Source organism: Aplosporella prunicola (assembly GCF_010093885.1).
Source record: "Aplosporella prunicola CBS 121167 unplaced genomic scaffold K452scaffold_24, whole genome shotgun sequence".
NCBI classification, from domain to species: Eukaryota; Fungi; Ascomycota; class Dothideomycetes; order Botryosphaeriales; family Aplosporellaceae; genus Aplosporella; species Aplosporella prunicola.
This window is the reverse complement of record NW_022983552.1, coordinates 501,370-527,124: the sequence shown is the minus strand read 5'-3', so window position 1 is coordinate 527,124 and position 25,755 is coordinate 501,370. Positions and strand designations below refer to the sequence as shown.

The following is a 25,755-nucleotide window of genomic DNA, read 5'->3' as shown; positions in this document are numbered from 1 at the left end:
CCCAGCGCTCGCCCGCAGGCTCGCACGTCGTTTAGCACGTCGTTCGGCACGCAATAGCGCGTCCAGCGAAGCTCCGCGAGCGGAAGAAAATGGCCGTTTTCCCACCTAAATTAACCGTGTTAGTTCCTTCGCATAAGTCGTGTGTGACTCCATAGATACTTACTGATTATTTATTGGCCAAATCGTGTTGTTTACTGCCCAGTAACGTCCCCCACGGCCATGTAGATGTCTTGGCATAGTGTTGAGGCCTTCATGGGCCCTCCGCGGGTCCTGCTGCCATCTAGTCCTCTGTCCTCACCCACCCAGCGGGTAGCTAGCTACTTAGGCACCTCTGGCGGTATAGTTCGGTGATATTAGAGGGTTTAGACGTAAGGCTGCTAATTAACGTGGCCGCGGAGGTGTCAGTCGTATTGTCCGGAGTCTCTCGAACGAATGCCATTGTAAATCGGTTGCTGGTGGACCTGCGGGGTTGTTAAATTTTTAAAAGGTGGTCCTAGGCTTGCTAAATCAACGTGCAGTGCGACCGCCGGGGTGCAGGCCTTATAACTGGCGTGGTGTTGAGAAAGATTTGTAAAAATTGAAGCTACGAAGACGTTCGGCATGACTTCGGCCGTTGGCTTGGCACGTAAACAACCCCGACGTTGAGTCTGACGTTGCTCTAGCCCTAACGCTAAACCTATTTAGGCAGGTGGCGGCGGAGTTACCCCTGAGATACCCCTCAACACCATCAATTATTCGGTACACCAGCAAAATTATATCCAACTACCGTCTGCCACCGTCCCCCTGAACCAAGCTCCGTCGGGGCGAGACCGTTCTTGGCGCGACGCTACGGAGACGGTCGTGACCGTCCGTTAGCGTACCGTCCATTTGACTGGACCGACGGTAATAAGGCTGGACGATTCCGCACGCTGCACATACACGAGTTGCGTCTCACGACAAAACAAAAAAAGTCCATTGCAGCATTCACAATGCAAACGAACACACCGAACGGCGGCAGAAAATTCACATCTTCGGTTTATCCACCAACCGGTTCACTCACAGATTACACCCCATAATGCCTGAGGCATTATTATTCTCTGTCCTATCCTGCACATTCCACAAAAGGGACAAGAAGACCCAGCAGCCCCGACTTCCTCGCACACACTACAGTATCGAGTTTGGTCTCCTGCTCCGCTCGACTCTTGAGATCGACCTCCGCCTTCTGCCAATGCGATCATAGGCCTGGGAGACTACGCCATGGAAAGCTCTCACTGAAGCCCGCACGCAGGCTGGCGTTGGGAGGGCTGCGTGAGCAGGCATGCACAAAAGCTTTCTTTTAGCGAGCATCAAGCGGCTTTCTTTTCTCTCTTCATGCACCCAATCCCCCCTGCACACACACAGTGAGCAAAACATTTCCCCCTTCCTTACACAGTTAATGCACTCCCAACACCTGCACCAGACTACCGTCACGAATTTAAACTCCCTTTCCTTTCCTTTAGCTCTCAATCACTAAAAACAGCGACTTCATTTCTCTAGATAGAAGCAATGGTGTCATCGTCCTTCGGGTCGGAGAAGAGAATAGAGTCACTGAAGTAGAAATCGAGTGTCTAAAGTCTTTGTGTTTTAACGTGAAACTGTAATACAACAAAGACAAACTAAAATGGCTGTTCCGCTCAAACTGCCTTCTAGGTCATCCAAACAAATCACTACCAAAAAAAAAAAAAAAAAAAAAAAAAAAAAAAAAAAAAAAAAAAAAATTTCAAAGTGAATGAGTGCCGTTTTACGCCACTCAAGCACTACGTAGGACTCAGGCCATTTTGGTAAGAGACACTCAGTAAAAAGGGTTATAAGCTCGCCGCATGTGCTCTAACCTACCTTGACTTTGATCAGCTCAGACAAGCACACCAAAGAATTCAACTTTAACATATCCCGGTTAAGGATATGCCAGGTTCAAGACAGGTTTCGCACTCACAGACAACGGCGTTAGATCTGCAAGCATTAGCCACAAGTGTTAAGTCAGCGATATTGTTTATGAACGGCTAATGCAGTGATAGTTGCCATTGCTCTATAATAGTGAAGGTTGGCATTCTTGGATGTTGACACCGGTGGTCATCACTCAATAATAAGGATGTCCCGTTCTTTTTCTTCCGACCAAACCAAGTCCAGCAGGCTCCACCTCTCCACTACAAGAGCTTTTAGCTCGTTGCCCATCAGTCCCTAAGCCAGTAAACCTCATCTTTGTTCGGAACTTTTAATTGACTGTGTGATCTGTGAAAGACGGAGCACTAGACAACGCCACGTTAAAGTACACAATGCTGACTTAAAAACCTTTAACAAAGAATTACCTCCAAACATCTTATCAAAAAGTCTAACATTACTATCCAAAGTACCACTAAAACAACTCGAAAAAGTTCCGATCAGCCGCTGGTATTACTGAGCGAGCCCGCGAAACTACTCCCCTGCATGATCGGCGACCAGAGTCAGAGCTTCCATGATCTAAAGACGTCCCTTCCCTTCCCTTCTCATCCCCCGTGTACTCTCGGCACGCTCTGCACTTTCTTTGCCTTCTCTTATGCTGTGCAGAACTCTGCTGGGTAGCTTCTGTGCCACCGCGCTTGGATCCAGATCAGATAAGGCGTCCTACGCAGCAGTGAGGACTGTTTGCTGTTGACGTAACGCAGAACAGCGTTTAGCTGCTCACTGGTGGCGGTGTTCGCAGGTGCCTTACTGAAGACCTTCTTGATGATCGCTGTGGCGCTTTGAAAGTAGAGCGGTGGCATCGGGCTCCCGCCCAGCCAACCACTCGAAACACCCTGACTGAGGACACCGCCAGACCCGTTGTCTCCTCTTCCCAAGTAAGATGCGACGATGTTTTTTGTGTTTGCATCTGGGGCAAATGTGTGCGGCGTTCCAGATCCTCTAGAATCGCGTCGCTGAGGCTGTCAGAAATCCTTAGGTAGGCTGATCTGTTTCCAGTCGGGAGCGGAATACAGAATATTATGTAGGCATTGCCGAGCTAGAGTTTTGAGATGGTTAGGTCTGGATCATCGTGTGAATTTGAAGGATCAGTGACTTACCTATGAGGAATAATGATTGGCGGGATAACACGGATTGTTGTCGTGATATGCCTAGGGTTGATTAAGTCTACTTCGATACGCTGTGTAGGTGGTATAAAATGGCCTTAATCTAAACGTGTCAGGCTATTAAATGTTTCGTTATTTTACAATAACTGAATAAAGAAAATCGTGATGAGCGACGGCATCCTGTAGCCTTTTATATCCCCCTTAACAGTTTGCCTTCTACGCGTTTGCTCTTATTTATCACTTTATGTGCGGTTTGACATCCTAACCTCCTTTCTCTCTTGTACACCCTCTAGCTACATATCAAACCACGTCGCCTACACCCACCAGCTATTTTCCCGGTAGTTACAAGCGGAGCAATACCAGACATACGTACGCGCTAGGCAGCTACGAAAGCGGATATATACAAGGGCGACAAAACACTTCATAAGGGTACGGAAGTAGGAATGTGAAGGGACGCAAGGTGGGTTGTGTGCCTATGGGTGCGGTGTTGGTTATAGGCTCGTGGCCTGCATCGGCACTGGCGTTGAAGACTTAGGCTTCCTAGACCACAACAGCAACAACAACACCACCACCCAAAAGCTCAACATAGTTTAATCTCTACTCTGCTCTCGCCATTTATTCATGGATACATACATACACACAAACACACGCAGAAACATCCTTACCAGCCATCACCGTCACCGTCACGATCGAGCGCGCTTCGTGGCCTAGGAGAAAAGACGCGCATGAGGAGTAGAGAGGAAACACGTTACGATTGTTTGTAGTGCGCGTGCGGTTGGAGACTTTCGCATCTGTATCTAGGGGCTAGGGTTTTGGCTAGACAAGGAGAGGTGCGTAGGGCCTGCTTGCGTGTGTAGCCGTCTCGCTGGCCAGCCAGCCAGCAGCTCGTGACGAAGAGGGCCTTGTTACTCATCCCAGCACATAAACCCATCCTACAAAACAAAACCACGGCCTAAAAGCCTCGTCTCCAGAACCGTATCGCCACTCCGTCAACCCCTTCCGCACCCACCCACGCCCACGCCAACCGGGTTCTTAGTTCAGATTAATCTGCAGGCCCAACGTCGCCGTCGTATCCACATGCCCGTACATGGGCTCGCCGCCTGCGTTGCCCACGTTCACGTACGTGTTCTCGGTGAAGACGCCCTGCTTGACGAGCGCGAGCAGCCAGTCCTTGATGTCGCCGGAGAAGGAGCCTTCGAACTGCGTGTCGGGCATCATGGTGCTCACCGTGATGCCTGTGTCGTCGTTCTTGCCTTGGTACAACTTCCATGACGTGCCGTACAGGTTCGTGATCGTGGCGACGGGGCCCGCGGCCCAGCCGATGGGGAGTTGACCTCCTGCCCCTGTAAGCGCAGGTATGTTAGTTTTAGTTCAACGGAAAAATAGAGAAATAGGGTCACGCAAAATTGATCCAAAGCATTAACTCCTGGCTGTCTGAGCTGGTGCTGTCGCCCTTCTTGTCGTTGGTCATGAAGTCGTAGACAATATTGCCCTTGTACGCGGTGGTGTTGGTACCTAAAACGTCAACCCAACGGCACAGCCGAACAACAACAACACAGCACGAAACTCACGGGTCCAATCATAAGTCGTAGGGATGGACTTAATATCCGAGATCTTGTTCTCCAAGTTCTGGGTCAAGCCGACAAACGAGTAGCCCTTGGGGACATTATCGGTAGCCTTGACGTAGTCGATGGCCCAAGTGCTGTTCCAGTTGACCTTGAGGTTGCCGTCCTTGCCGGTTTCGGTGCCAGTGTAGCCCGTGCAGGCGCTGCCGACGATCTGGCCGCTGTTGTACATCATGTTGAAGACAATCCAGGGCGTGCCAGTCAGGATCAGCGACTCGTTGGGCATGCCGCACAGGTTCGCGGGGCCCTGTTCTGCGGCGCGCGCGGCGAGGGACGAGAACGTGGGCATGGCACTGCCGGTCGCCGCCAGGGCGAGCATGGCTGCCGTTTGCTTGAACGAGGGCATCGTGGTTGGTGGTTGGTGGTGGGGTGGAACGAATGTGGCTCGAGTACTCAATACTCGTGGAGATATGAATTCAGAAACGGCGAGAAGACTGGGAAAGGCTTCCTACAGAACAGGGCTGAACTGGGGCACGCTCAAGCTTTATATTCACGCCTACCTGTAGTAAGGCACTCACGCACCCAGTCATCGAGGGGCAGGAGGCAGGGAGCCGGAGATTTGGTCGACTGGCAATAGGCGCAAAGGGTGGAGTAGCAATTAGATAGGCGGGACGATGAAACGGCGGATGTGCTGAGATAGATGATGTGAAAACAACCTTCTCCCTAATCAACGCGGGAGTGACGGCACGAGCACGGCCAGGAAAGAAGCTTAGTGAAACTGCGGAGGCCAAGACGATGCGATTTACTACTGTGCTGCAGGATTGGCCGGATGTCTCTGCTCTTGCGGCAGCCTGGCCGAGCATAAGGCCTGCCGCGTGCGTGCTGATTGCCCCTGGGGTGCAGGTGGGCGTGACATGGGGTGGATACGATAGATGATGACGACCGTGCTACAGGCAGCAGGTACCACAGCTATAATATAGATATAGGGTGAGCCGGCACGCCTATCCACTCAGGCGACGCGAGGTGGTGTGGGTTGAGGCGAGTGAGGCTGCGGAGGGCGAGTCGCTGACGTACGTGCGGACCCTGTCTGTCCTGGAGCTCCAGCTTCCACACTCTGACCTCAACCTCCAACCTCGTCCGTCCTCGTCCTGTACAACCCACACCACTTACCCCGCGCCGCCGCCGCTTGGCCATGAAGTAGCTGCTGCCCCAGCCTGCTGCACCATCATCGTCGCCATCCAGCCATGGGCTTCAACTTCAACATCTTCCGCATCCTGGGCGACCTGTCGCACGCCTCGTCGCAGCTCATCCTGATCGGTGTCATCCATTCCAATCAAAGCGCCGAAGGTGCGTACATAGCAGCTAGCTAGCACTCAACACCAACATCAACAGCAAGCTAACTGTTTCCTCTAGGCGTCTCCCTCCTCACCCAGCTCCTCTACCTCATCGTCTTCTGCGCCCGCTATGTTGACCTTTTCTGGACCCGCTTCTACGCCAACTGGCACATCTGGTGGAACTTTTGCCTGAAGATCTACTTCATCGCCACGACCGCATACACCGTCTTCATCATGGCGCGCGTCTTCTCGCGCACCCGCGAGCGCGAAAAGGCTATGAAGCTGGCCGTGTACGCGCTGGGCGGCAGCTTCGTCCTCACGCCCTTCACGACGTGGATCTTCTCGAGCGAGCGCGAGCCCTTTACTCTCTTCCAGGTAACACACTCACCAACCCCCCACAAACCCACCCCACGACCAACCAACCGATCAACCAACTAACCCCCCACCCGCACAGAACGTCTGGACCTTCTCCATAATCCTCGAATCCGTATGCGTTCTCCCACAGCTCCTCCTCCTGCGCCAAACCACGGTTCCCACAGTCCTCGACTCCTTCTACCTCACAACACTGGGCTCCTACCGCGCCTTCTACATTCTAAACTGGCTAGTGCGCGGCCTCGGCCCGGAGCACAACTTCGAGCCGATCCGCACGATCTTCGGCGTCATCCAGACGGCGCTATACGTCGACTTCGCGTGGGTATACTGGACGCGGCAGCGGGTCAAGCTGCGCGGGGGCGGCGTCGTCGACGGCGAGGACCTGCGCAAGGGCTGGCTGCTCGGGAAGGTGCTCAAGCTCGGTGGAGCAGGTGCTGGGGGTGGGGGTGTTGGACGCAGGAGCGTGGATACCGACGCGGACGGCTATGATGAGGAGGCTGCTGGTCAAAGAAATCCGCAGCGCGCGAACCGCTGGGGCGCCCGCGGCATCTCGGTTTCCGCTGACGAGGGCGTGCTAGGCCGCGATGCTGCGGCCGCGCAGCCGCTCACTGACCCCGCGGCGTTTGTGGACGACGACAGCGACGTCGGCATCGGTGGCGATGACGATGATGACGACGACGACGCGGGGAGGGTAGGGCGGCCGGGCTCGGCTGAGCGTGTGAGAGGTGCTGGGAGTGCTGCTGGTGGTGCTGGGGAAGTAGACGTGGGCGATGGGATTGATCAGTGGCGGGACGAGGGCGTGCGGAGGGGTGTATGAGGTTGAGGTCGAGTAGGTATATGAGTACGGTATGAACGCTTTTTGTGTTTGTTTGGTTGCCGTTTCTACGTTTTCGTGGGGGTGTGGGGGGTTCTGGTTTCTGGATTGGTTTTTGGCTGGTTTGGTCTGGTTGATACACGAATACGTATAGGTATAGGTATAGGTTAGGTTAAGTCAGGATAGATATACGCATGTATGTAAGGTATGTATGTATGTATGTATGGTTATGACATCGCCCGCGCCTCACTCCTCGCACACAACGCGCAACAAGCGAACTCAGTCGTGCACGTATGTTCATTGTGGCTGTGACTGTGACTATGGCTGTGACTACCTGGGTACTGTGTATGGCCAAGCACTACAGCTCACTACAACTCATCTCAACTCATCTCAACCTATCCTATCCTATCCCGCTATCGCTATCGTGAAGTGTGGTCAGGATGCTGCGTGCGTACAGTGCGGTGCGGTATGGTACGTACGTACGTCCTCGCCGCTGACAGGCTGGCACGAGAAGACGCTATCCAAACCGGCCTCGCATCAGCAGCAGAAAGCACCCAGAAGCAGCAGCACCATCGCCCTAAACCCTCTCTCCCCCACCACCACACCCTACAACAGGCCCTGCTTCTGCAAATCATAATACACCTTCTCAGGCATGACATTCCCCTCACCATCCTCCATCTGGACGACATTATCATTAGCGACGCGCTCGGCCTTCTTATCCGCCACAATCTTGGCCCACAGGCGCTGCGCCTCCTCAATCTGCGTAATCTCCCGGAACAGCGTCGTGTTGGTGATGCCCAGACACTTGAGGCCGTAAATATGGCGCGCCTCGTTGAAGTGCTTGTCGAAGGCGCGGCGGCCCATGTAGACAAAGTTGCCGCAGATCTGGCACGGGAACTCGACGCCCAGCCCGTGCAGCTTGTACAGCCAGTAGGGGATGGGCTTGCCGTCCCAGGCCAGCGGCAGCTTCAGCGGGTTGTAGATCTTGTCTTCGGCTTCATCGTCGTCGTCGGCGTTGGCGTCGCCCCCGCCCACTGCGCTCGGCTCTTCTCCTTCCGCGTACAATGCGTCCAGTTCCTGTTGGCGTTCCCGCTCCGTCATGCCCTGCTTGCGCTCGACGTTAACGCGCGTATCGTCCCGCTCGCTCTTCATGGCGCCTGCCAGCCGCGCGACGCGGAACTCGCGGTCCGCAATCGCGCGCTCCTTGAGGCGATGCGTCGACGCGGCCGCGCCGCCGTTGGCCGGTCGCTCCGTTGCTGCTTCGCCCGAGGCTGCCCGCTCCGCTGCTGCGCGCTTGTGCTTCTTGCCCGGCAGGTGGCTGTTGTACACGGCCTGCGACGCGAACTCGCGCTTGCAGTCCGGGCACCAGATGCCGGTGCCGTTGCCCTCTGCCGTCGACGCCGACGCTCCCTCCTCGCGCGCCTCCTCCTCCCATCCCTCGACCTTGTTGCTCTTCCACGCCTCGTCGTACTCCTTGCCGAACTGCTCAAAGAGCTTCTCCAGGTCCGTCAGCGGCCGTGTCCGCCGCATGAAGCTCTCTAGGTATTCGACCAGGTTGTTGAGGTACGAGAAGTACGCCTCGGTCATCTTGTCGGAGCGCTTGATCGGGCACTTGGGCGGCACAAACACGTCGAACACGTCCAGGTAGGAGAGGTAGCTGATGCGGCGGGTACCCTTGACGCCAGGCAGGTTCATGTACTCCTCGTGCAGGATCGTCAAGTCGAAGAAGCGGCCGTAGCCCTCCTCACCCGTAAACATGCCATCGATGTCGGGCGCAAACGGGTCCGTCTCGCCGACGGCGCGGCGCTTGTATGCGCGCTCGAGGTTCTCGACGCCCTCGTTCGGGTAGCGCTTGTGGAAGTCCTTGACCGTGTTGTATTCCTTGTAGAAGTGCTCGAAGGGGTCGCCCGTGCCGATGTCCTGGATCTCGCGCGCCCGGCTGCCATTCTTGTCCGCGTAGATGTCCAGCAGCCGCTCTGACTGCGTCTGGATCCGCGTCAGGAAGTTCGATACCGTGTGGTCGCGGGCCAGGCGCTCGCGGATCTTCTCGTACTATGGTGTTAGTCTGAACGGCTTCTGCGGGGGAGCAAACACTACGGGGTCCGGGGCGGAGAACACACGTTCTTAGGGTCCTCGAGCGAGCGCTCAGCAATAGCCTGCTCGAGGCGCTCGAGGTCCTCATGGAGGAACCTCTGGTCTTCGAGGATCATAATGAGCGACCGAACGGCTGCGCGCAAGGTGAGTTTCCGGTAGGCTGCTCACTAAGACTGGGGTGGAGGAATTGGTTGTCGGGGAGCTGCAAGCCCGCGGCGGATTGGGCGTTGCGCGCTGAGCTGAGGTGCGGTGCGGTGCGAAAGCGGGCGAGAGATGGTTGGAGCGAGCTTGCGTAGGTGAGGCGCGAAACTGCTTGAGCCGCGTCCAAGTGTGCCAAGAGTTGGGCGCTCGGGCCAGCGTGTCCGCGCTCGAGCAAACTCCCTTCCGTTCAAAACACCGTTGATGTGCGGAAACAGTAGCAAGAGCTTGGAAGTTGGGCATACAAAGAGTCTGCGCAGCAGTTTTAGCGGCCTTTCTCACATAACGGACACATGTTAAACAGCCTGCGATGGTGTTGATGGGACAAGGTTATCCGACGCCTCGTGCAAGCATCTATCATCGCACCACTCCCTTAAAAAGCACCATGACGACGGAATCAGCAAGACAGCAAGATCAAGATGGCTGATGAGCACAGCGCAGTCGAATGGACCCGCTCAGTTGTGTGTGGCACAGAGCTCCAAGCAGCTGGATACAATTCCGCCCTGGAGCTAATGTATTTCCTCTGTAGTCCCCGTCGCGCCTTACCACTACTCAGTCCGACCTCTATCCGCTTCTCATCTGACATCTACTGAGGTCTGAACAAGTTCATGGCACAGCACAACAAAAACAGGCATGACTGCTTGGGGTCTCCAAGAACGTCACACCCGCACCCCATGTACCTCCAGAAAACCTGCATCACGGCATGCTGCGTGCTACCAACGCGACTATGTTGGCTTGACTGGGCGTTGGAGCAGGACTGAAAGCCGGTATTTGCTCAAGCTTCTGAGTCTTGACTCGCTGCTTCCATGCGCAGAGAAACTTGGCCATGTCGCGGCACTGGCACTCCTATCCCACAGCGGTGCTGTTCCACGTCGATGCATCTACACCCAGTCCTACTGCATTCGCCATTCAAGGGGCACGAGGGATAACTAGGAGTATGGCGCGCGCTTGTTGAGGCGGTGTAAGAGGGCGTCGTGTGAATATTGGCTCGAACGATTACAGGGTAAAGGACCTAGACTTTGGAGGATCTGGAGGCTGAGCGAGCGCAAGAAATTTCAAGGAGGTCGACTGGCAGCGCCGGCGTCTTGAGAGTCAATCAGGTAGGTGGATCGTGCTGTGGCTATGTTTGCGCGATGTGAGGGTGCGCTCGTGTTGTTGGCGCGTGCAGCTTGACCTGCACCATAGCTGAAGAGGGATGATGACGTCCAGCGGTGTAGAGAGAGGGATGTACTGCTCGAAGTAAGCGTGCAAACACATCTCAAGTCTCTTTTAGAAGTGCCGAGACAATTGCTCGCTCCCTGAAACTGAAACGGAATATCATACTGTGGCGATGCTGAAGTGTGATTGCAACAGACCCCCTAGTTATCCACTCGTCCAAGCAACACGATGCGAAGATCGCTCCTATTGCCCCTAGCAAAGAAGCATAAGAAGACGCCATCGCAGATCCTACTGTGTTAGGCCCCCAGAAGGGAGCCGGTCTTGATTTTGACTCAAGGCCGCACGACGCGATCGCAACCCTGGCATTTCAGGGTCAACGCTAAAATGCTTTTTGGGGATTCATGCCACTGTCAAAGTCGAACCATAAATCCCGCATGAGAACGCCGCTATTTCGACTTTGGGCTCAAGTACGTGCAGACTGCAGAGCCTAGTCATGGGGTAAGCCGTGCACTTGCCGAAGTTCCTGGGACAGAAGTTTTAGCCTGGTCTCTCCCGGTACCGACAGGACTGATTTGCTCAGGCTTCAGACGGGTGGCAAGGTCATTGACCACTGTCGGTCCAGAGTGGGGTTTGCATAGCCGCTGATAGTGAGACATGGCATCAAGTAGATGATAGAAACGCGGCAATCACATGCAGACCGGAAATTCCCACTGCCGACGAAGACGTGTGGCAATAAATCAACATGGTTAGGGAATGATGGGCTGAGTGGCCGGAATGGTCGCGATTCCGGAGTTGCGTAGGCTCCCATAAAAGAGGATGACAAAACAGTATGCGCGGTCCCGTGGCTCACGCGTTGGCTCTTTCTTGGTTGTCCACGCGGCGAGTGACTGGTCCGGCGACGAGGCTACGTTCGGTATCGCCAACTGCCTAGTACGGAGGGAGTCTAGTTGCCGCGGAACAAATCTGTGGCTGTTGCCGGTGCCGCGTAAGTGGATGGCGTATGCCACGAATGGGTGCGCGGGAATAAAGCAATTCGGGCGCAGGCGGTCCAGATCACAGGAGAAAGTCGCGCAGACGAAGGCGCAGAAGGATCAGTAGTAGGACAAGCAGATTAACATTTCCAGATGCTGCGCGAAATCGAGGAGAGGAAAGAAGGCGAGGCCGATCGCCGTTGGGCGGCTTGTCGGACACCCTGCCAAGAGGTGCGTTGGAAAGCTTGGCAAAAGCTTGTCTGGTAATGCGGATTGGGCCGCGCGTCTCTGCGCCGGAGCTCGGGCAGAGGAAGGCAGCAGTGGGGTTGTCGACGGGTTGACGTGCTCGAAGGGTCGTGGTTCAGGTGGGTATGTCTTGGATGACAGTTGCGAGCGTTAGAAGATGTGCGAGTGTTCGGAGTACGAGTAGGACAAGAGCGTGACTTCGTGTTCGGGTCTGACGGCTCACGCAGCTTGGATTGGCGCCGAGCGTCGACGGCAGGATTGACGGCCCCATAGATCGCACGTCATCACTGCCGCTAGGCCGCTCACCAGGCCGACGACGAGCGGCCGCCTCGCGGCCTCGCGGCCTCGCGGCCTCGGTGTCGGCCCCAACCGTGGACGGGAGTCGCTGCGGTCGGCAAGGCAGTACTCTCATTCCTTCCAGCTCCAGATTGCCCGGTCACGGAAGGCTGTCTCACGAGAGGCGTTGCGTTGGACAGCGCTGATGAGCCGTCGTCTCATCCGCGGCCATCGTGCTGGCCCCTCCGCGCGGCCGACATGACATCCCTGACGCAGCAAGCTGGCCGCCGGGCGCTCGGTCGCCTTTCCCCATGGATCAATATCTTCCTGTCCTTCCCCAGCCGCCCGCTTCTCGCCCTTCCACAACCGGCAACTCCTCACGCGAACATCTCGCCCTTTCGCCCTGGCTCTCCTTCAATCGCCTTTTCCGTACCATGCCCCTGCGCTCCTAAGCTTCTCAGCCTCAACCTTTTCCAACAACTACTACAATGTCCGCCTCTGTCCGTTTATCGCTCTTGGTGGTTGCGTTGCTCGCCCTGCTGGCCTCGGTGCACGCTTTCCCGACAGTCCAGAAAAGAGACGCCGACTTCCTCAGCGTGCGCCTAAAGAACAAGGTCGATCACAGCGGCAAAGGCGGTGATCCCGTGGACAAGTATTTCCACGAGTCTACAGTGAGTTGCTTTCTGCTCTTCTTGCTCCACGTTGCTGACAGATTGCCTCCAGTTCCATCCCCACTATGACGGACGCTTCGCCGAGACCACGCTTCCCTATGACGACCGCCTCTCCAACCTGACCATGCTCGTCCAGACATACCTTTCCACCATGCGCGACATTGGCGCTGAGACTTGGATCATGCACGGCTCTCTGCTGGGCTGGTGGTGGAACCGCAAGATCATGCCCTGGGACACGGACATTGACGTGCAGATATCGGAGCAGTCGATGCATTTCCTGGCCTCGTACTACAACATGACGGTGCACCACTTCACCATTCCCGGCACCGAGGAGAGCCGGGACTACATGATCGAGGTCAACCCGCATTACAAGAATGACTCCATCACCGACAAGCTCAACGTCATCGATGCGCGCTGGATCGACACCGAGACGGGCTTGTTCATCGACATTACCACCGTCCGCCACGACAAGATCAAGGAAGAAAACGGCGAGCCGGGTTGGATGTATTGCAAGGACAAGCACCACTTCAAGTTTGACGACATCTTCCCTCTGCGCGACAGCACGTTTGAGAATGTGCCGGTCAAGATCCCGTACGCTTATACGGCGTTGCTGGAGGAGGAGTACGGCCCCAGGGCCTTGACCAAGACACGCTACGAAGGTCACCGGTTCGACCAAGAAGAGATGAAGTGGCTTCCGCTCAGGTAAGGCTGAAATGAATGAGGATATGTGGCAGTTGCTAATTGACTGAGCAGGTCTTACTGTGCTGAGCACAAGAACGAGTGCAGGACAGGCACACACCAGGAAGGCGGGGATTGAGTCCGGAGCAATCTCCCCGATCTTCGCATTCCAAGATCCTTGGTGGGACAGCCAAGCGATTCGTCTCCACAAGCTCCACCGCCTGCAGCCGCGACATCCGAGACGCGCAGCTCGTCAGCCTCGCCGCATCACCCAGCCCGCATCATCTTCAGCCCGCAGTATCTCCCAGCCACGCATCAAGGGTCGCGCGGCACGGCGTGCAACTTGGCAACGACTGCAGAGTACAAGGCGAGATGGAGCTTGAGAATACACCGCCCTGGTCCGTTGGGTTCGGCAGCTTTCCGGCTTGCCCGGCATTTCACGGAGACAAGAAGGACGTCACGCGAGCACTAACATTTTGGTGCAATTGGCATTTCTTGGCGCAATTTTTGTCCTGCATGGATGCGCAAGTTCAGTCGTTTGGCATTGATGGAGTTGTGGTTAATGTGGCGTTGGGTTGGGTGGCATAAGCATGTGCTTTTTCTTACGTCTTTTTGTTCAGCAGCATTGTTTCCTTGTCCTTGTCTAGCAGCTCCGCCCGTAGCACAGATACCCCACGGGCTTTTACTTATGTAGGAGTACGAAGTATATACTGAACGAACTATGCGTGCTCGTTGCTTGGCTTGATGATCTGCTTCGTTTCTATGGATTGTCCCCGCGGGCCCGGGGCACGTGTCTGTCCCGGATCCCAACTTGTTGGGCTGACGACCCGTTGACCGTGAGGCTGGTACAATTGTCGTGGCCGCTTACGGCTTTTGGGCAAACTTCGTCTGCGCATGTGTGGGAGCGTGAGCGTAGGAGCTGTACCTAGCGTCGAATGAAGTGATGAATGTGAATGATGGGCGAGGTACGGTATCTGGACCCCGGATCTGCGGTCAGATGCTATCGTCATGCATTTGATCCTCGATAACTATTCCAGCTACAAACATCAACAGCCACCAACACCTAAGCTTACCTTTCTCAGCCGAAATCTCAGGCTCGCGTGCCATTGAAGCCCAGATCGCCCAGCATGAGCGCGCCCAAAGACTTCAAGCCCGCACTCATCGTCGTCGACGTCCAAGAGGACTTCTGCCCACCCGTGCGTACCGACCTAGGCAAGCAGCATCAGCACGCAACACACACACTCACGACACGCAGAACGGCGCGCTAGCAGTGCCCGACGGGCGAGCCATCCTCCCCACAATCAACGCGCTCCTAGGCCTACCCTTCGTGCTAAAAATCGCCTCCGCAGACGCCCACCCCGCCAACCACGTCTCCTTCGCCGCGAACCACCCCGCGCCCGCCAACGAGCCCTTCGTCTCGACCGCGCTGCTCGCCAACCCCGCCAACCCGGCCGAGACGGCGCGCACGCGGCTGTGGCCGGTGCACTGCGTGGCGGGCACGGCGGGGGCAGCGCTGGTGCCGGACCTGGATACGCGGGCGCTCGACGCCGTCGTCCGGAAAGGCCAGGATCCGGACGTCGAGATGTATAGCGCTTTTGGGGCGGCGTGGCGGGAGCCGAGGGCTGGAAGGACGGAGTTGGCGCGGTTGTTGAGGGAAAGAAATGTGTCGCATGTTTTTGTGACGGGGCTTGCGCTGGATTATTGCGTTAGGTGTACGGCGGTGGATGCGAGTGAGGAGGGGTTTGTGACGCTGGTTGTGAGGGAGGGGACGAGGGCTGTGGAGGGGGACAAGGCCGGGGAGGTGGAGAGGGAGTTGGAGGGATTGGGGGTTAGGATGGTGAGTATGGAGGGCGAGGAGGTGGGATGGGTAAAGGCGATGGCGGCGGCGGCGGCATGAGATGGAAGGCCAAAATGGAGGCCGAGGCAGAGAGGCAGCCCTGTGGAGCAGAGGGAGCCAAATTAGGCAGGCGGGCCGTGCCGGTCAGAGAAAAAGCGTCGTTGGTCCCCGAAGCGGCGTCGCCAGTGTGAAGATGATTGCCCACTCCGTATCGTGCACGTGCAGACGAGACTATTTATAGCGCGGGGGACGAAGCGTGCGACGCGGGCATCAAATGGCAGAGCGGCGATGATGCACCACCTTCTCAGTCAGCGACAATGCGCCAGCCCGGACGCTCTCTGCGCCTCGAGTTCTTGTCCTCGACAGCCATGCCGCGATAAACTATGGACCGCGCATATCTAGATTCCGACGACGAGGACCTCTACACCGAGCCCACCCTCATCCGTCAAGCCCGCCGTCCCACCGTCGACAGCAACGACAACAACAACAACAATGTCCGCCGACAGTCCCTCTCGCCCTCGCCACGTTCCACCCACACTGCCACGACGGCTCACAGCACTGCCTCGACCACCCTCTCTGCCCTGGCCGCAACCCAAGCAAAGGACAGGCCTGCCTCGGCTCGTGCCCCGCAGCAGCAACACCATGCCCGCCCCAAGATGACCATCCTGGACCTCGTCTCCGACTCCGTCACCTCGTCGGCCCTGCCCCAGCCCTTTGGCTTCTCCATATCGCGCAAGGGCCGCGTCGTCGCCATCTTCAGCACCAAGAACATATGGCTGGTCCAGGCCCACCGCCTGCCGCGCATCTTCATGCGTACCCTCGGCGTCCGGCGCAAGCCCGTCGCCGTCGACGTCCTGGACGATGGCACTCTACTGGCTGTGCTCACCACGCCGCACAAGGTCGATCTATACAGGCTGGAGGGCGGCGACACGCCGGGGCCGGAGAAGCTGAAGAGCGTTATCCTGACCGTCGACGCCAGCACCATCGCTCTCTCCCCAGATGGGCGGGTCCTTGCCTGCGGTTACCACTACGGCATTGAGCTCATATCGCTGGTCAAGAAAGCCACGGATTCTGACCGGCGCTCTGTGAATTGCGCCCCCATGGACCACCTGTCGTTCTCGGACGACGGGCGCACGCTTCTGGCGACGACATCGGCGCGCCTGCCGCGGCCGACGACCGTCTTCTCCGTGCACGGCGCGTTCGACGGGCCGTTTACGGAAGAGGGCGAGCTCATCACCCAGGACGTCGACGTCGCTTGGACCAGGCAGATCCTCTTTCCCGAAAAGGCAATGACGGCAAAACAAGCAATGCTGCTCCCGGACTCGACCACGGGCCAGGTCAACGAGCTTTTTGCTTTCGATGCCGAGGAGGACTCGTGGGGGATTTACGATCTGGCTGGCACGCATTTCGCAGAGACGAAGCTCAACCCACCCGACACGGGCCGTTATATGCGGGCCGAGCTGTTGGAAGACGCGCTTCCCACCGTGTCGCCGACGGCCGACCACGTCGCTATAGCGATCAAGCACCAGGGGAACAATGCCATTTGGCTGTACAGGTTGCCTGATAGCTTCGAGTCTGACCATCTGGCGTACACGAGCCCGGAGAAGCACACGATGGAGCAGTCGCCTCTTTTGCCGTGCGCTTGTGTGTCTGTAGAGCGGGACGAAGATAGTTCTTCTCAGGACATTACAGCTCTTTGCTGGGTCGACGGCCCTGAATCAGGGGCGGAGCGATTGTTGGCTGCGGGCAACGTCGTCTCGAGCACGACGCCGGATACCCCGATCATGCCGGGTGATACTTCAAAGACCAGCGGTTTGTTGGTCGTCATGGACTTTGATTTTAGACAAAAGTCAGATGCCTCAGAAGAGCCGGAAAAGATGACTATTAATTTGGATGAGACGCTGCCGGCGGAGGTGCTGCCGGAAGAAGATATTGACTTTGATAGGGAGGTGGAGTTGGTAAGGACTAGAACGGTGGCCCAGAGGAGGGACGAGGCAAGTAGGGCTGTCGCGCGGAATAGCTTGCTGCGTTCGTCTACTACCAACCAGCAGCACAACCAGCAGTCGAGCTCGAGGGACGCGCCGCGGAGTCCGAGCAGTCCGGAGGATGACACGCAGATACTGTTCGAGGAGCCATACTCGCACGGCCAGCCTCGGTCGTACGCATCTCTGAACCGCGCCGCGACGGTCGGAGCCGCAGCGCCGGTAAACCGCAGGCATCTGCGCGCCCTGCCCAACGAGCCTCTGCCCTATCGCCGCGCCGACGGCCTGCGCGAGATCCCCCACGAAAGCGACGCCGACAACTGGGTGCCGCCGCCTCCCCCGTACACGGCCAAGGCGGACCAGGGCGTCAGCATCAGCCTCACTGGCCCGCCTGCCGGCTTCAACCTCTCGGGTCATCCCTCGCCCCCGGCGCAACATTCGTCGCTGCCGCGCCTGCGGATCCCGGTCGCGCCTCCCGTCACGGCGGCGACTATCTTCCCGCACTCGGCGCCCGCGCAGCGCGACCCAGAGCCGCAGTTGGCCATCCCAGGCCCGTCCGCGCCGATGATGATGATGCCGCAGCCACAACAGCATCAACAACAACAACAGCCCCAACAGCAGCAGCAACCACAAGTCCGCACAGGCTCCTACAACCGCTTCTCCCACCCTCCCGGCCACGGCACCGCCCGCCCCGCCACCGCGCGCCACAACACCAACCCTGACCGGCCGTCGACGTCGCCCCCGCCCTCACAGCAGCACTTCTTCCATCCGCAGGCCATGTACATCGCCTCTGCGCCCGTGCTGGCGCACCCCTTCGCGCAAGAGCCCTCGGCCTACGAGGCCGCGCAGGCAATGCTCCCACACCTCCAGCAGCAGCAGCACGTCTCGGCGCCACCAGTAGTGCCCGGCCGCGCTTACGCGCACCACACGTACCCCTCCGCGTCGTTGTCGGCGCCGTCGGCGTCGTCCCGCTCCCGCCCCCAGCAGCGCTCTCCGCGCCCTTCGCTCCGGACCCGTAGGGATAGCGTGCCCACGCCGCCGCCGCCGCCGCCGCCGCCACCGCCTCATCCTCCGGCGCGCTCGTCGACGCTGGGGCTAGGGAGCTTGGGTGCGGGTATGGGCATGAGCATGGGAGTGAACAGGCGCGCGGCGCAGAGCGCAGACGACTTGAGGCGGCCTCCTGGTGGGGGTGGGGGGAGGAAGCGGTGGCGGGAACGGCCGCGGATGGGGCTGAGTCGGTTGGCTACTATTCGGAGCGCGAATAGTGGGAACGGAGTTGGGAGAGAGGGAAGGAGGATGAGCGCGCCGGATTTGTTGGATTCCTGTGGTGGTGTGGGTGGGGGTGCGGGTGCGGGTGCGGGTGTGGGCGGGGGTGGGAGAAGGTGCATCGTTATGTGATGGGGTGGCTTGTGGTGGGTTGTGTGGTGGGAGGGGATGAGGGGGGGTTGTGAGGGGGGAGCGGTAGGTGATCGAGGTGAGGAAGCGCATATACATGTTCTTAACTACCTATCTATCTGGGAGGTATTTTTATTTCATATATATACGCATACCTTCATGCATACATGCATGTATATTTGCTTGGGCGTGTGCACCGCCGGGTGTGTGTGTGTGTGGTTCGGTTGGGTAGTATAGGTAGTGAAGTCAAGCGCACCCACCCACCGATCCAGCCAGACAATCAGTCCCCCCATCTTCATCTCCATCTCCATCTTCATGGTGAGAAACGACCTGTGTATTTAGGGAGGGAAGTCGGCGCTACTGTACAGTAAGCCCCGCGCGCCGCGGCCAGTTGGTCGCTCTTGGGGTCTGCTGGTCGGCTGGTCGGCTGGGTTGTGGGGTTGGGGGCACTGTGCTGGACGGAGGATTGGAGGTTGTGTGGGTGGGGAGAATATAGCAAAATAAGATAAGATAGACGGGACTTGGGTTTGGGTTTGGTTTGGTTTTGTGTTTGTGTGGTACGTGTAGGTAGGTGATGTTGGGTAGGTGGCTGTTTGGTTGTTTAGTCGGGGGAATGCCATTGCTTGCTTGCTTGCTGAGACTATGTACGCTACCTATGTGATTGAAGTGGGGAAGTGTCACTATCGCTGCTCTGCTGGGTACTGATGGATGGATGGATGGATGGATGGATGGAGTGTGTGAATGAGTGAGTGAGTGAGTGATTGGAAAAGGGAGAAAGGAAATTGGAATCGGAATTGGTGTTGGGTGCGCTGTAAGTGGTTTGTGGTTTGCTATGGAGGGAGTGTGGTGGGGAGAGATGGAAAGAGAAAGAGGGAGAGAGAGAGAGAGAGAGAGAGAGAGAGAGAGAGAGAGAGAGAGAGAGAGTGTGTGTGTGTGTGTGTGTGTGTGAGTGAGAGAGACAAGACGTAGTTTTGTGCGGGATGGGATGGGATGAGCGTGTTATGCAAGTGCAGATAGGTGGGTAGGTGGGTAGGTGGGGATGGAGTTGTGGAGTTGTCTAGCTTAAGATAATGGCTGCTCGATTCGACTACCGTGGTTGAAAAGCCAACCGTGTACAAAGAAGCATACAATAATCAGTTACCTAGCAAACTATTCAGAGGTGTAAAGAAGGTCACTAGATACCGGCATTTCAATCAGTATGGCGATCTGATTGGTTTATCACACTCAATTAGACTAGCCGAAAAACATAACTACTGATACATGGAGAGAAAGAAAAAGAAAAACGCATGCTTTCAGACAGTAACATGTGAGCTACGGCTTGGTATGGGGACACCATTTGAAGAAGTTTCCATCAGCACCGCGGTGGGTTATGACGCCGCAGTAATCAATCCGTGTTTGCCCATTTCCTTCTGTCCTGAGCATGAGAACGCGGTCGTAGCCAGGCTGAGTACCATCCGTCCAAGGACCAGGTTTCTTAATCGGAAACTCAATCAATTTGGATCCAGCGTTGACAGCATCCTTGCATTCTTTTGGAAGGTTTTTGAAAACGTCGGTGTCGTGGGAGCCGTAATTCTTGGGAAATTTGTTATTTCCGAAGGACCATTCTATCGTTCGTCGCTAGTAAGTATATACCAATTTGAAGAGCAATAATAGTTGCGGGCTTAGAGGTCTCTTACGTTCTCCATTTTTGGACATCTTTTTGCCTTTGGTGAAGGCACGGTCAATTTCTTTTTTGTCATAGGAAACACCGTTTCCGCATTCGACAGGCAGCCTTGGTACGAGCTCAATAGCATCATCCCTGCGGACCAGGGCCGCGTTGGAGGTAATGCCACCCGGAGCAGCCGGGATAACCACACAGCTCGCCTGAGCAGCAGCTAGAAAGGATAGGGCAAGGATCTTGACGAAATACATTTCGAAAGTTGCGAAGTCTGGTACTCTGATCGGAAAGTTGAAGGCACTGGCTTGCTTGCTGTTAATCTAAGAGATCACTGACCTTACTTATAGACAACGCCAGCAGCAGCATTCCATCCTGCTGACCCTCGCCCTCTTTCGATCCGTTTTCCCTTTTTGTCCAATTGTTATGGTGGTGGTCTGTTGCCTGAGGCAGGCAACTGGATCGACGTTACGCAGTCGCTGAACCTTGCCTCGTGCACTGGCAGCCAAGTCCCGAGAGTATGCCAGGTCCTACGACAGGGGCGCGAGCTGAAACGGAACTCAACATACCTTATGACAGCGTATGCGGCTCTCCATCCCTTAGCCAAGCAGCACATCGACCGGCAACCCATCCTTTCCTCTCACCCACCCACCCACGCACAAACCCGTCCTCCCCTCCAACAAAACAAAGACAACAACATCACCATGGCCGCCGCTTGGGCAACAACCAAACTCGCCACGCCAAACCTGGCCATCGAGCCCGAAGACCGCAAAGTGGTCACGACGCTGGAAGCACTGCTCTCGCAGGCCCTCACCCCCCATGAAGCAGCCACCTCGCTAGCCACGGCGTACGAGCCGCGCCTCCAAAGCGGCCAGACCGACACCTGCACGCTGTGGTCCATCTACTGCGACGCGATCGCTACGTTCGGACACGACGAGGCCTGCCTCGCCCGCCTCGTCGACACGCTCCTGTGTCTCGGCAAGCTGCCTGACGTGCGCGATGGCGCTGGCAACCCCGTCGTGTGGAATGGCAGTGTCTTCTGGCGCGATGTGCCGGACTTTACGTTTTGGATGAGCGAGAGCATCGCTAGTAAGTCTCCCACTTTCCTTCCTTCATTTCTTCCATCCACCTGTGCTGCGCCGCAGGGTCCGTGTAGCGCTGACAGTGGTTCTTTTAAGGCCCGCCCTTCATGCCCAGAAACATACCTCCGGCCAAACGGGACACCGCGCGCGAGCACCGTCTCGCCATGAACTACGCGCACGGCACCACGTTCGCGGCGCGGTACCTGGCGGCGCTGGACCGAGAAGAATATGAGGATGAGGGAGAGGCACGCAGCCGCAGAGTGCGCGACGGCATGCGCGAGCTAGCACGAGAAGCACTACAGGCAGCGTTTGGGCCGGGCCAAGGCATCGAGGCAGACGTGCAGGAAGCGCGCGTGCTGGTGCCGGCAGCTGCGACGTGGATGCTGGTGGCCGGGCGGAGCCTGTACATGGCGTGCCGAGAGCGGTTCACGGACACGGGGCGCAGAGAGGGGTTTTCGTTGGATGGGTGGGCCAGGTGGAAGACGGCGTTTGCGGGTGTGGAAGAGGATGCTGGGCTGGTGCGAGTGGCGGGGGCTGCGGTTGCCGAGATGAAAACACTGGAGCAGGAATGCTAGCTAGCTAGGTTTGGGCTGCATGTGCTGTTTGGCCAGTAGTGGATTCGTTGGGTAAGAAAGAATAGTTTGCCTTCATCTTTGCATTGCTGGTATGCCGTCGCCTTGCGGATGTGCAACGAAGGAAGTTCGATCTCCGACCGTCGAGGTAGCTGAAACCATTGTTAGACGTGAAGATTGTGGAGGCGCACCACGCGGCTGTTCTGGAGGACGTCGTAGCGGCAAACAGTTGACTTTGCACTCATCTATCTTCGTCTGTTCCACACGGAGCGGCTCCACGGCTGGAACAGCGGGGAGTGGCGTGCTAACTACCCTCCTCCTTCTGCGCTGGCACCTTTTCTCAGCAGCACTGAGCAATCAGCTTATCGGTCTCGCCGCCTTCGTCTTCACCCCGCTGTGCATTGGCGGCGGGCATTGACAAAGCGGTTGGATCTGGACAACGAGACCGTGTAGACTGTTCGGCGGGGTAGGTTCCCGTCGGCCCCGCGCCCCGTTTGCCGTCCGGGCCGCTCCCGCACCTCCAGGTAATCTATCCCCTCCACGACCCTACGACCGTCCGTCCGTCTTTCTCTCCTCACCCCGTCGCTCTCGCCTCCGAATCTCACCTCGTTCTCTCCCCACCGCCCGGCCGGACGCCCCTGCTCGCTGCACCTAATTCCCGTCTAGTGAGCGCCGTACTCGCCGTCTCGGTCTGGAGGCGAACTCCGCCGCCCGATTGATCTCTCTCTCTCTCCACTATGGTCTTTCTCTCGTGAAGCGGCGTGGCGTGGTTTGGGGTTTGCGGGGGCCGGAATGATCTGGAGAGACTACTGCACTCTGCTTCGCTGGTGTGCGCGCGGCTTACCCCGCAGCTGCTACTGCTGCGCTGGCGTTGGACGGTGGCGTGTAGGTGGTGGCGATGGAGTGGTACGACATGGAGCTACCGCTGCTGCTTCTGCTGCTGATGCTTATGGTTGCGGTCATGGGGGAGAGATGGTATGCAAGGGAGGATACGATACGATGTGATGGGAGAGGGGGAGCGTATAAAAGGTGGATGCGAAGTAGGTAGGTATGCTTCTGTTGCTTTCTGTATCAGTCTGTCGTTTTGGCTCGTTCTGGCTCAGCCTTGCTCGTTCGTTCTAGCTCGCTACTATGCATTGTCTGTCTCTCGTAGGCGGGCTCGCCGTCTTCGCGACCATCCTCCCCCTTCAACTCATCCATGCGTCGCCCCTCCCACTACCGCCTCTCCCCCGGGACACCAACACCACCACCCCCTCGCAGCAGCAGCAGCAACAGCAATGCCGCCGCACGCGCGTAGCCATCCTCGGCGCCGGCGTCGCAGGCATTACAGCCGCGCAAGCCCTCTCCAACGCCTCAATCACCGACTTCCTGCTGCTCGAGCACCGCCCCACCATCGGCGGCCGCGTCACGCACGCCCCCTTCGGGCGCAACCCCGCCGCCAACGGGACGCCGTACGTGGTCGAGCTGGGCGCGAACTGGGTCGAGGGCGCCGGGCCCGCGAACCCCATCTGGCAGCTCGCGCGGAAATGGAACGTGAGTACCGCGTACACGGACTACAGCTCTGTGCGGACGTACGACGGGGGCGGGGCGGCGGACTTCACGGACCTGATGGCGGAGTATGAGGACGCGTATGACGCGGCTGCGCGGGACGCTGGAGAAGTGTTGCTCGAAGGCCTGCACGACAGCAGCATGCGCACCGCGCTGGCGATGGCGGGCTGGGCGCCGGCGCCCCACGACCAGCGCCGCCAAGCCGTCGAGTACTGGAAGTGGGACTGGGAAGCGGCGGCGACGCCGGGGGCATCGAGCGCGGCGTTCGGGGTGGCGGGGGGAAACGCAACCTTCAACCTCCTCGGCGCAGACAGCCATTTCGTAGTGGACCAGCGGGGATTCCGCTCGTTCGTGGAGGGCGAAGCAAGCACGTTTCTCGCCGCGAACGACTCGCGCCTCCTGCTCAACACGACCGTCACTGAGATCGCGTACACCGACGCGGACGTCACGGTCACGGCCGCCGACGGCTCTTGCGTGCGCGCCGAGCACGCGCTCTGCACCTTCGCGCTCGGCGTGCTGCAGCAGCAGACCGCGAGCGGCGCGCTGAGGTTCTCGCCGCCGCTGCCGGCCTGGAAACGGCAGGCCATCCACGCCTTCGACATGGGCACGTACACCAAACTCTTCCTTCAATTCAACACCTCTTTCTGGGACGACGAGACCCAGTTCCACATCTACGCGTCCCCCCACTCCCGCGGGGACTACGCCGTCTGGCAATCCCTCGCCCTGCCCTCGATGCTGGGCGCCGCGTCGCACGTCCTCGTCGCCACGCTCACGGGCGCGCAGGCGCTGCGCGCAGAGGCGCAGACGGACGCCGAAGCGATGGCCGACGCGCTCGAGGCCCTACGCACCATGTTCCCGACCAAACACGTCCCGCAGCCCACCGCGTTCATGTTTCCCCGCTGGAACGCGTACGAGTGGGCGCGCGGCAGCTACTCGAACTGGCCGGTCGGGACGACGTTAAGGGAGCACGAGAACCTCCGCGCGAATGTGGGAAGGTTGGGCTGGGCGGGGGAGGCCGGGTCGGCGCAGTGGTTTGGCTTTTTGCAGGGGGCGTGGTTTGAGGGAAGGGAAGCGGGGGAGAGGATTGTGAGGTTGTTGGCTGCGGAGGAGGAGGTGGGTGGGAAGAAGGAAGCCGATATGGTTAGGTATGAGGTTTTGCGGGAGGGGGCGGGGCGCGATGATCTTGTTGTTGGGAATGGGTGGTGGGGCGGGGCGGACGTGGTGACGGGTGCGGGGGAGGGGGAGGGGGAGGGGGATAAGGTGTAGGTCAGTAGGTAGGTTTGTAGGTGGGGTGGGGTGGGGTGTTTTTGTGTTTGTTTGTTTGTTTGTTTGTTTGTGTATGCTTGATTGCACGTGTGATGTAGATACGAAGGCACGAAATCACGTTTGTTTTCTTGAATGATTTGGTTTGGTTTCGTTTGGGTTTGAATGCATGGATTGGATTGGGTTGGGTTGGATGTCAGCACACCTGTCATTCATCTGCCTGCCTGTATATGTCCGTGAGCTTTCTGTCAGCCTGTCCGTCCGTCTGCCTGGTGCCGTGGCCTCCATGCATGTATCCATCATGCAGGACTCATAGCCCCAGCCTCAATGTCAACCGTCATCCGTCATCCGTCATCCGTCTCTGCTCTGCCCCCGGACCTGAAATCTTCTCGCAGACGCCGATGCCAGCAGCTAGAGCCGACAGTGAGGACCCTTAATGAAGCAAGCAAGCAAGCAAGCAGCCCGCAAAGAAAAAATGACAAAGAAAGTGTGCATGTGTGTGTGTGTATCCAGTGCTGTGTCGTGGGTGAAAGGGAAACCAAATTGTTGTTTTGTTTTGTCCGCTGATAGACAAAGGGAAGAAGTTGGTGAGCTGACTGATCTGATCCAAGCCATATGTAGTGCTTGTGTCGCGCAATGCTGATGGGGTGTGCTGGGGTGTCTGGACATTGGTGTGCAGGTGAGATCGCTGTCTGGTTGAGTTTGCTAGGTGTGGGATTGTGTCAGACTCGTGAGCTGGTAGAAAGTCGAGCAGATGAGCAGCGCCGCAGCAAGTCGGGCGTAGGCATCAGTGACGGCTGAGTGAGAGCTCACTGACACTCCCAAGCGCCGCTCTCACCACCCTCACCATCGCCGTCCATCATGCCACTAGGCTTGTACTCCTTGGTCTCGCTCAGCGACGTCATAGCGCTCAGGCGATGCGGATGCGGGCCAGCCTTGGGGCGCTTGCTCTTGAGCTCCTCCATCAAGAACGCAAGGTTGGG

The 25,755-nt window shown here is 57.6% G+C and overlaps 9 protein-coding genes across 9 annotated transcripts; 6 read left to right on the top strand and 3 right to left on the bottom strand.

Moving 5' to 3' along the window:
- Nucleotides 1–3,808: 3,808 nt before the first annotated feature.
- K452DRAFT_321322 (glycoside hydrolase family 12 protein) lies at nucleotides 3,809–5,442 on the bottom strand. Its single transcript, XM_033544386.1, has 3 exons — nucleotides 4,634–5,442; nucleotides 4,467–4,577; nucleotides 3,809–4,405 (listed from the first exon to the last, which is right to left on the bottom strand). Exons 1-3 carry the CDS (start codon nucleotides 5,031–5,033, stop codon nucleotides 4,095–4,097), a joined length of 822 nt encoding a protein of 273 aa, XP_033394090.1. The 5' UTR covers nucleotides 5,034–5,442; the 3' UTR covers nucleotides 3,809–4,094.
- Nucleotides 5,443–5,672: 230 nt separating this feature from the next.
- K452DRAFT_290961 (uncharacterized protein) lies at nucleotides 5,673–7,387 on the top strand. Its single transcript, XM_033541084.1, has 3 exons — nucleotides 5,673–5,974; nucleotides 6,041–6,336; nucleotides 6,416–7,387. The coding sequence occupies exons 1-3, from the start codon at nucleotides 5,872–5,874 to the stop codon at nucleotides 7,148–7,150; spliced, it is 1,134 nt and encodes a 377-aa protein (XP_033394089.1). The 5' UTR covers nucleotides 5,673–5,871; the 3' UTR covers nucleotides 7,151–7,387.
- Nucleotides 7,388–7,427: 40 nt separating this feature from the next.
- On the bottom strand, nucleotides 7,428–9,519 carry K452DRAFT_277504 (uncharacterized protein). Its single transcript, XM_033539327.1, has 2 exons — nucleotides 9,268–9,519; nucleotides 7,428–9,190 (listed from the first exon to the last, which is right to left on the bottom strand). Exons 1-2 carry the CDS (start codon nucleotides 9,355–9,357, stop codon nucleotides 7,754–7,756), a joined length of 1,527 nt encoding a protein of 508 aa, XP_033394088.1. The 5' UTR covers nucleotides 9,358–9,519; the 3' UTR covers nucleotides 7,428–7,753.
- A 3,059-nt stretch (nucleotides 9,520–12,578) lies between these two features.
- Nucleotides 12,579–13,467, top strand: K452DRAFT_328896 (uncharacterized protein; the record flags this gene model as incomplete). Its single annotated transcript, XM_033545018.1, has 2 exons — nucleotides 12,579–12,761; nucleotides 12,814–13,467. The coding sequence occupies 2 exons, from the start codon at nucleotides 12,579–12,581 to the stop codon at nucleotides 13,465–13,467; spliced, it is 837 nt and encodes a 278-aa protein (XP_033394087.1).
- A 1,003-nt stretch (nucleotides 13,468–14,470) lies between these two features.
- K452DRAFT_361427 (uncharacterized protein) lies at nucleotides 14,471–15,506 on the top strand. The gene is made up of 2 exons (XM_033546423.1): nucleotides 14,471–14,635; nucleotides 14,695–15,506. The coding sequence occupies exons 1-2, from the start codon at nucleotides 14,567–14,569 to the stop codon at nucleotides 15,334–15,336; spliced, it is 711 nt and encodes a 236-aa protein (XP_033394086.1). The 5' UTR covers nucleotides 14,471–14,566; the 3' UTR covers nucleotides 15,337–15,506.
- A 43-nt stretch (nucleotides 15,507–15,549) lies between these two features.
- On the top strand, nucleotides 15,550–18,932 carry K452DRAFT_92736 (uncharacterized protein). Its single transcript, XM_033547325.1, has 2 exons — nucleotides 15,550–18,614; nucleotides 18,711–18,932. The coding sequence occupies exons 1-2, from the start codon at nucleotides 15,660–15,662 to the stop codon at nucleotides 18,888–18,890; spliced, it is 3,135 nt and encodes a 1,044-aa protein (XP_033394085.1). The 5' UTR covers nucleotides 15,550–15,659; the 3' UTR covers nucleotides 18,891–18,932.
- Nucleotides 18,933–19,964: 1,032 nt separating this feature from the next.
- Nucleotides 19,965–20,564, bottom strand: K452DRAFT_301313 (uncharacterized protein; the record flags this gene model as incomplete). Its single annotated transcript, XM_033542429.1, has 2 exons — nucleotides 19,965–20,257; nucleotides 20,330–20,564. The coding sequence occupies 2 exons, from the start codon at nucleotides 20,562–20,564 to the stop codon at nucleotides 19,965–19,967; spliced, it is 528 nt and encodes a 175-aa protein (XP_033394084.1).
- Nucleotides 20,565–21,011: 447 nt separating this feature from the next.
- Nucleotides 21,012–21,964, top strand: K452DRAFT_301312 (uncharacterized protein; the record flags this gene model as incomplete). The annotated part of the gene is made up of 2 exons (XM_033542428.1): nucleotides 21,012–21,396; nucleotides 21,486–21,964. 2 exons carry the CDS (start codon nucleotides 21,012–21,014, stop codon nucleotides 21,962–21,964), a joined length of 864 nt encoding a protein of 287 aa, XP_033394083.1.
- Nucleotides 21,965–23,092: 1,128 nt separating this feature from the next.
- K452DRAFT_353205 (uncharacterized protein) lies at nucleotides 23,093–25,099 on the top strand (the record flags this gene model as incomplete). Its single annotated transcript, XM_033545813.1, has 3 exons — nucleotides 23,093–23,110; nucleotides 23,222–24,708; nucleotides 24,874–25,099. 3 exons carry the CDS (start codon nucleotides 23,093–23,095, stop codon nucleotides 24,905–24,907), a joined length of 1,539 nt encoding a protein of 512 aa, XP_033394082.1. The 3' UTR covers nucleotides 24,908–25,099.
- Nucleotides 25,100–25,755: the final 656 nt, after the last annotated feature.

What these genes read in the sequence shown, in the direction of transcription:
- K452DRAFT_361427 (XM_033546423.1), top strand. Translation starts at nt 14,567, where the DNA reads ATGAGCGCGCCCAAAGACTTCAAGCCCGCACTCATCGTCGTCGACGTC. An exon ending in AAGAGGACTTCTGCCCACCC is followed by an intron (nt 14,636 to 14,694) that starts GTGCGTACCGAC and finishes CACGACACGCAG; the next exon opens with AACGGCGCGCTAGCAGTGCC.
- K452DRAFT_277504 (XM_033539327.1), bottom strand. Translation starts at nt 9,357, where the DNA reads ATGATCCTCGAAGACCAGAGGTTCCTCCATGAGGACCTCGAGCGCCTC. An exon ending in CGCTCGAGGACCCTAAGAAC is followed by an intron (nt 9,191 to 9,267) that starts GTGTGTTCTCCG and finishes TAGTACGAGAAG; the next exon opens with ATCCGCGAGCGCCTGGCCCG.
- K452DRAFT_290961 (XM_033541084.1), top strand. Translation starts at nt 5,872, where the DNA reads ATGGGCTTCAACTTCAACATCTTCCGCATCCTGGGCGACCTGTCGCAC. An exon ending in TTCCAATCAAAGCGCCGAAG is followed by an intron (nt 5,975 to 6,040) that starts GTGCGTACATAG and finishes TGTTTCCTCTAG; the next exon opens with GCGTCTCCCTCCTCACCCAG. An exon ending in AGCCCTTTACTCTCTTCCAG is followed by an intron (nt 6,337 to 6,415) that starts GTAACACACTCA and finishes CCACCCGCACAG; the next exon opens with AACGTCTGGACCTTCTCCAT.
- K452DRAFT_92736 (XM_033547325.1), top strand. Translation starts at nt 15,660, where the DNA reads ATGGACCGCGCATATCTAGATTCCGACGACGAGGACCTCTACACCGAG. An exon ending in GTGGGGGTGCGGGTGCGGGT is followed by an intron (nt 18,615 to 18,710) that starts GCGGGTGTGGGC and finishes GGGGGTTGTGAG; the next exon opens with GGGGGAGCGGTAGGTGATCG.
- K452DRAFT_321322 (XM_033544386.1), bottom strand. Translation starts at nt 5,033, where the DNA reads ATGCCCTCGTTCAAGCAAACGGCAGCCATGCTCGCCCTGGCGGCGACC. An exon ending in TACGACTTATGATTGGACCC is followed by an intron (nt 4,578 to 4,633) that starts GTGAGTTTCGTG and finishes TTGACGTTTTAG; the next exon opens with GTACCAACACCACCGCGTAC. An exon ending in GTTAATGCTTTGGATCAATT is followed by an intron (nt 4,406 to 4,466) that starts TTGCGTGACCCT and finishes CTGCGCTTACAG; the next exon opens with GGGCAGGAGGTCAACTCCCC.